This window comes from Nannobrachium achirus (assembly GCF_963921795.1).
Source record: "Nannobrachium achirus genome assembly, chromosome: 4".
In the NCBI taxonomy this organism is placed as follows: Eukaryota; Metazoa; Chordata; class Actinopteri; order Myctophiformes; family Myctophidae; genus Nannobrachium; species Nannobrachium achirus.
Window position 1 is genome coordinate 41,023,124 of NC_137813.1, and position 6,921 is coordinate 41,030,044.

General features: G+C 43.8%; 1 protein-coding gene across 1 annotated transcript; it reads right to left on the bottom strand.

The window, feature by feature from the left end:
• Positions 1-812: 812 nt before the first annotated feature.
• On the bottom strand, positions 813-2,462 carry LOC308282906 (frizzled-2-like; the record flags this gene model as incomplete). The annotated part of the gene is made up of 1 exon (XM_080723295.1): positions 813-2,462. One exon carries the CDS (start codon positions 2,460-2,462, stop codon positions 813-815), a length of 1,650 nt encoding a protein of 549 aa, XP_080579421.1.
• Between the last annotated feature and the right edge of the window lie 4,459 nt (positions 2,463-6,921).

A 6,921-nucleotide genomic window follows, 5' to 3' on the forward strand; every position in this document is an offset into this window, starting at 1 on the left:
TGGAATGGAGACAGAGGCACATTACAGCTTTTTGGAGTATATTACTGCTGTAATGAAATGACCTACGTGTATACAGAGAAGAAAAGAATATAGTCTAGACACAAAACAATCTGTAAAATTCTGAAGACGGTTGGAAAGAAAAGGATACTTTCAATTGTTAAATTACACAAATGTCTATTTCCAACTAATTTTACATGTACCATGATCTCTTTGTGTAAGCATGGCACCTGGGAAGAACATTTTTACATATGCAAACTGTTACTGTTTCTTTTAAGGAATTTAAGACCAAATGAACATTGAATATGAGTCCTAGAGAAAAGGAAAACCTTAACAGTACTTAATAAGGAAAGTTTTCTTATCAATTGCCAGGATATGATGAAAAGGACAGTGAGTCTGTGACATTATTTCAGTGCAAATGTGAAGCAAGCACATTATCACTTTCTTTAAATACAAATAGAAATGTTCACAATATTTCTACAAATTCCTACATACAATTTCATTTCAGCCATGTTTCTGGAGAGAAATTCTAAATGAACAATGGACATCACTGCTGTCAGTTTAATTCTGCATGCCTCACAGTAAGATCATGGGGAATATGAGGAGAGTATTTCACAGTCACACACAGCATCTGTATTCATGTTTGTTAGTTTTTCAGCCAGGTTTCGTCCTTGTTTTTCAAGACTGTCTTTTGTGTGCATTCTCACTCTGTGAGCAGCATGCATGCAATATGTACTGTAAAACAACAACACCACATGAAGTTCTGGGGTCAGGGGTCTGATAAAATGCTGTCCCATTGATCGTTGTCAATCATGCTATACTGCAGTCTCTCCATGTTTGCTATTTGTGAACCTAATGTAGAACTTGTGCCAGGCGTGCAGCGTCTTGCTAGACCAGATCCAGAATCCAGAGGTGATGCCTACTATGAGTGTCATCAGGTATTTGATCATGTAGACTGTGAAGTCAGGGGTCATGCGTGGAACGGCCTGCGCGGGACAGGGGATGGCCAAGCTTTTACAGTTATGGCTCACCCAGCTGCGCTCCCACTGATGCCGAAACGCCTGCTCGTAGAAGAAACAGGCGATGACGATGGTTGCGGGGACGGTGTACAGGACGCTGAAGACGCCGATCCGCACCATGAGGCGTTCCAGCTTCTCTGTCTTGGTGCCATCGTGCTTCATGATGGTGCGGATACGGAACAGTGACACGAAGCCGGCCAGCAGGAAGGAGGTCCCGATGAAGAGGTAGATGAAGAGCGGGGCCAACACAAAGCCACGCAGAGGGTCCGGGTTGCTGAGGCCGATGAAGCAAATCCCACTGAGCACATCGCCTTCGATTTGCCCAACTGCCAGAATGCTGATTGTCTTGACTGCAGGCACAGCCCAGGCTGCCAGGTGGAAGTACTGGGAGTTGGCTTCAATGGCCTCGTGGCCCCACTTCATGCCTGCTGCCAGGAACCAGGTCAAGGACAAGATGACCCACCAGATGGAGCTGGCCATACTAAAGAAATAGAATATCATGAACAGGATGGTGCAGCCCTCCTTCTTAGTGCCCTGGACAACAGTCTTATAGCCCTCAGGGATGAAGCTGTCATTGCACACCACCTTGTCCCCCAGGAAGTAGCCAGCTATGTAGGCTATGGAGACCATGGTGTAACACCCAGACAAGAAGATGATAGGCCGCTCTGGGTATTGGAAACGCTGCATGTCCACCAAGTAGGTGGTAACTGTCAACAGGGTGGATGCACAGCAAAGCACTGACCAAATAAGAATCCATAAACGTGCAAAGTATATCTCTTTGTCATTGAAAAACATGTAACCGCCACCCCTGGAGTGTTCACATGGGGCCGCACAGTCGGTCTCTTCCAGGAACTTATAATTTAGGTAAGAGGGTACCTTGAGAACAGAAGGACATTGGAATGGCTTGTCAGCTGTGGAGTAGACACGGACGCCTGGGGTTCCGGGGACCGGCATGTTGTGAATGGGTGGCACAGTGGCAGTGGACGAGTCGTTTTGGCCCACGCAAATATGATCGTGTCCCATAACGGGGAAATTCTCGCACCGGAGACGCTCCGGCCACTGAAATCCAAACTTGTTCATGAGCGCCTCGCAGCCATGCTTCGCCCTCTCGCAAATGGAGCGGCATGGAGGGATCGCTCTCTCCAAAACTGTACACACTGGCGCATACATTGAGCACAGAAAGAACTTTAACTCCGGCGAACACTGTACCTTAACCAGAGGATAAAACTGATGCACCTCAAGTCCAGCGTCCTCTTGGTTGTAATGGCCCACTAAATTGGGCATAATAGTCATATTGTAGGCTATGTCCGTACATAGTGGTATTGAAATAGGTTGGCAAAATCCATGTTCTGGCGTAACAATTCCGTTGTCCCCTTGGTAATGTGCCGATATCACCAGAGGCAACGATAGAAGCAATACAATGGTCCATCTTTGACAAAAGTTCATTTTCACAAGTAGGATTTCAGTTTTGTGCAATGGTTTCAACACTTTCAAAGAAAAACAATAACCATGGCCTAGACTATGTTTGGCGTGTAGAATCAAGACCTTTGTAGCAATATCTGTCCCGTTTGTGAAGAAAGTATATCCTTTTACTCCTCTGGTTGGTTCGCTGTTGATAACTTTGATCCTTTATGCAGCTGTGTGCCGCTGATCGCACTGCATGGCCCAAAATAGACTGTTTCAAGTTCTCCATCGGCAGATGGGGTCTTGGATCATCCCACCTCAGCCAGCGTCCCACCCCTAAAAGTATGACGCTTTGGACCACACTGACTGGTGCTATTGCACTGACTGTTTTTGAATATAAACAAAAAGGAGGCTTGACAAAACTAACATGTTATTGTGATCACATGAATGTATACCAAATAACTATAAAACTACCAAATATATTCTCTTTCTCTCTGTCTCTCTCTCTCACACACACACACACACACACACACACACACACACACACACACACACACACACACACACACACACACACACACACACACATACATTCATTACATATTTAATTTACAAGTAGCCATATCCTATATTCTATTTCCTATTTGTGTATTAGCATAACATCTGGGTTGGCCTACAACACTTTAACTACCGGTATATAGTTTTATTCTTCTGATTTGTTCTTAATTTAGATTAATTATGCAACAAAACCCTGTTAAAGTAAACAAGCTGCATCATAGGGCTACTATTTATTATTGCATTGTTTACCTATTATTTTAACCCACCTTTTTTCAGAGACATGCCACTGAATTATTTATTGTGGTATAGGATTTAAAATACTGGAGAAAGGAGCCCAATGTAGATGCAAGCACATTTTAATATCCAACCAACATGTGTTTATGTATGTAATAAAACAAAAATCACACCCGTGTGAACTGAGCGGTGGTTGTGTGTGTGTGTGTGTGTGTGTGTGCGTGTGTGTGTGCGTGTGTGTGTGCGCGTGTGTGTGTGAGAGAGAGAGAGAGAGAGAGAGAGTATTGCAGTTGATGCTCAGACTAGACTCAAGAGCACCCTCTCTGGTCACTGAGTGGTAGTTCAGGCTACATACACACATACATACACGGATACACGGATACACGGATACACACACGGCCATGCTATGGAGCGGTCTACCACCGCTCAAAAACAGTTTTATGAAGTGAACCTGTATACCAAATTAGTCATGAGGAGAGTGTAGTGGCCAAACATACAGATCAAAAAGCCATACAGGGGGAGTAAACCTCATCACAGAAATATAGCTGAACACAACCAACTGAGTTCAAGCACAGATCAGAGGACACAGTGAGTGTGCTCACAGTGCTCCTCCATGGCAAAGAGGTCTACTTCTGCCCAACCAAAGTGAAACCATATCTAGACTGGTTCACTACCCGGGGGCCCAAGCGCCACTCACTGGGGACCTCCCCTCGACAGCAGATCCGCCACTCCCCCAGGGCCACACCATTGAACTGTGCCCACAGGATAAACTGGTGCACTCTTGCATGCAGAGATAGGGATCTCAGCCCACCCTGGTGGTAGATGAATTGAAACAAACAAAATAGCTCGCACTCACTTTCTCTGTAGCTCCAATTATTTTATTTAGCAAACAGCAAAAAATATACGTTTCGACCTTTAAGGTCTTCTTCAGTATGGTTATACTGAAGAAGACCTTAAAGGTCGAAACGTATATTTTTTGCTGTTTGCTAAATAAAATAATTGGAGCTACAGAGAAAGTGAGTGCGAGCTATTTTGTTTGTTTCTAGTACTACTGCACTGTCAGTTTTTAGCTCAGCACCAAAGACAGGAGGATGTGCGTTACTTTTTCTCTAAAGGTAGATGAATTGAAAACACCACAGCTGTGATGTCTGACCTTATCATGACTTGCTTCCCCGACACAACTGGGAGGAAGTGTCTCAGAGCCAAGCGAACCGCCTCCAACGACCCCGAACAGACCTGCCCTCCAAGACTGCGCCCCAGCCTGAGCCAAAGGCGTCCTGGAGCCACCCTGCTGGCCCAGGGGAACGCCCAACACAACCTCTGTGCCATGCTCTCTGAAGGGGCACACACCAGGTGGCGTGTCAAACGTAGGGGACAGGGCAAGAATATCAGTCAAAGAAAGTGCATATTGCAGACAGAGTTATTGCACTTTCACTGTCATTTAACAGTTTGACAGCCTGTGGGGAAAAAAACTGTTCCTCCAGCTGCTATTGCACGCTGAGAGGGTCTTGTATCCCTTCACCCTTTTGGACTTTTTGGGGGTGGGTGGGGACTTCTGTTGAGGCAGCACTGATGCGAGGTCCTACATACTGGGCAGCTCACACCCAGTGATGTTCTCGGCAGTGTGAACGACCCTCACACTCCTTAGTGCTTTGCGGTCTCTGTCTGTACAGCTGCCGTCCCAGCCCAGGATGTGAAGCTGCGTGTCAGGAGGCTCTATGTAGAAGACCTTGATGGTGTGGGGTCTCAGGCCGAATTGCTTCAGGCACCTGAGTCCTACAGGCGCTGCTGTGACATGGCAGTCCCAGGCCAGGTCCTTCTCAATGTTCACCACCAGGAACTTTAAGGTGTAATTTGGTATAATGCTCCTGATTTGAGGGTTGTTGTGTGTTGTCACGTGGTTACAGGTTCACTTGAAATGAAATAAAACAGAAGCATAGATCACAAAATCGTAGGTATTTGCCATCATTAACAGTCATCCCATCGTCCTTGTGTGGTTTGAACTGAAAAACATGAACAAGTGAAAATGATAACAAGGAATTTCTCAAATAATTAACATGTGTCAGTCATTACTCCAGTTCATGTTCCATATTGCTTATCTATCTCTCTCTGCTTAGCTTTATTATACTGTTGCTGAACTTTAGGCTACATATTGGATTAGATAGATACCATTATTGATCCCAAAATGGAATCAATAATAATTGAAAATATTTAGATGTTTTTATTGCTGTTATTCAGTGAAATAAGACGATTCCTCGTATGTGCAACTGACTACAGCCACATACTTTTTTTGTGTGAATCTTTTCAAAAGCCCCCCCCCCCCCCCCTTTTTTGCTATACACTTTCTTAAACTTTATAAACAAACATAAAACCACTTTGCACAGAGTAGGCGACCCTTTTCAATCACTTTATTGATGTGTATTGTTTTGTCTTATCATGCAAATAGTTAGTCTTTAGCATTAATAGGTTGGAAGTGGAATTATGCAGTTTAATTTCATCTACTGTTGTGTAGAGTTGGTGTTGTGTACGACCATGGTAATTACTTATCAGTCCAATGGTAGCTTAATCTCTCAAGAACAGAATAGATTATCTGATGCTAGCAAGGAAAGGGAACTTTTCTTTGACGATGGCTGGCCAGATTGGTCCAATGGTGACTCGCTTAAAAAAAGAACAGGTCTACAAACTACCTACCGGTGTTCGTTACAGAAAGACCTGATCTATTGGTTCTAGTGCTAGATCTGTTCTTTTCAATGCGCGACACCGTCCTACTAACGAAGTATAATTAAGCATCTTGACCTGAGCTGAACTCGCCGGCTAGTGCGGTTACGTGATTGGTCCTATGTCATCCCATCCCAGACGTGATTGGTCCATGTGCCCTCCCATCCCCCACAGCAACATCCATCCAATCAGCGACCGTGGGAAAGTTACGCGGGTTTCGCCCCTCTTCGTCGCGAGCGAGCCACACTTCACATCACAGATGCGCTGTGATTTCCTTCAGGTAAAGTATGGATCTTTTTCATTGTCATTTATTTTCTGATAAAACATTATAATTGTGAACTTTTTGAATACTTGACGGCTAGCCGTGTATGGAGAAGAAATGGCTGAGGTTAAGATTAAAAAAATATCTTCCTTGTTATAAAGATGACTAGAGAACGCTTCTGTGTCACTTTAGGTTTTGACCACTTTAACCATTATTTTATACTTTGGCTATTGGAAAAACAGCAGATATATACACCAAGTGGCGTGCTATGAGCTTGTAGATCGGCTGTTTTTGGAAAAAAATCATGAAAATGTTAGCAAATCTTATATAGGCCTATATATTTTTTTAAAGCAATTATTTGTAGGCCTAACTAAAATCTTTCTTTCTCGAGGTCCAACGTATTTTTTGATGGGGGTCCGCGGCCAAAAACATATAATTCTAGGGGGTCCTTGACATGAAAAGATTGAACACATCTGATATATAGAAACCATTAGGATTTAGAAGACATTTTGGAGAATCGGCCTCAGGTAAATGGGTTATTAAGATGGTCGCCGGGCTGTCACTGTCAGTGTCAGTGTCGCAGCCATCGGGTGATGATGATGAATGAATATTCCGATCGAGGTTAACTTTTCTACGAACAATATGCACTTTTATATGAACTCACATTACTATGTATGCAAATATGTGACTATTTATTGGTATTTAAGATGTTATAAATAACCACGTTCT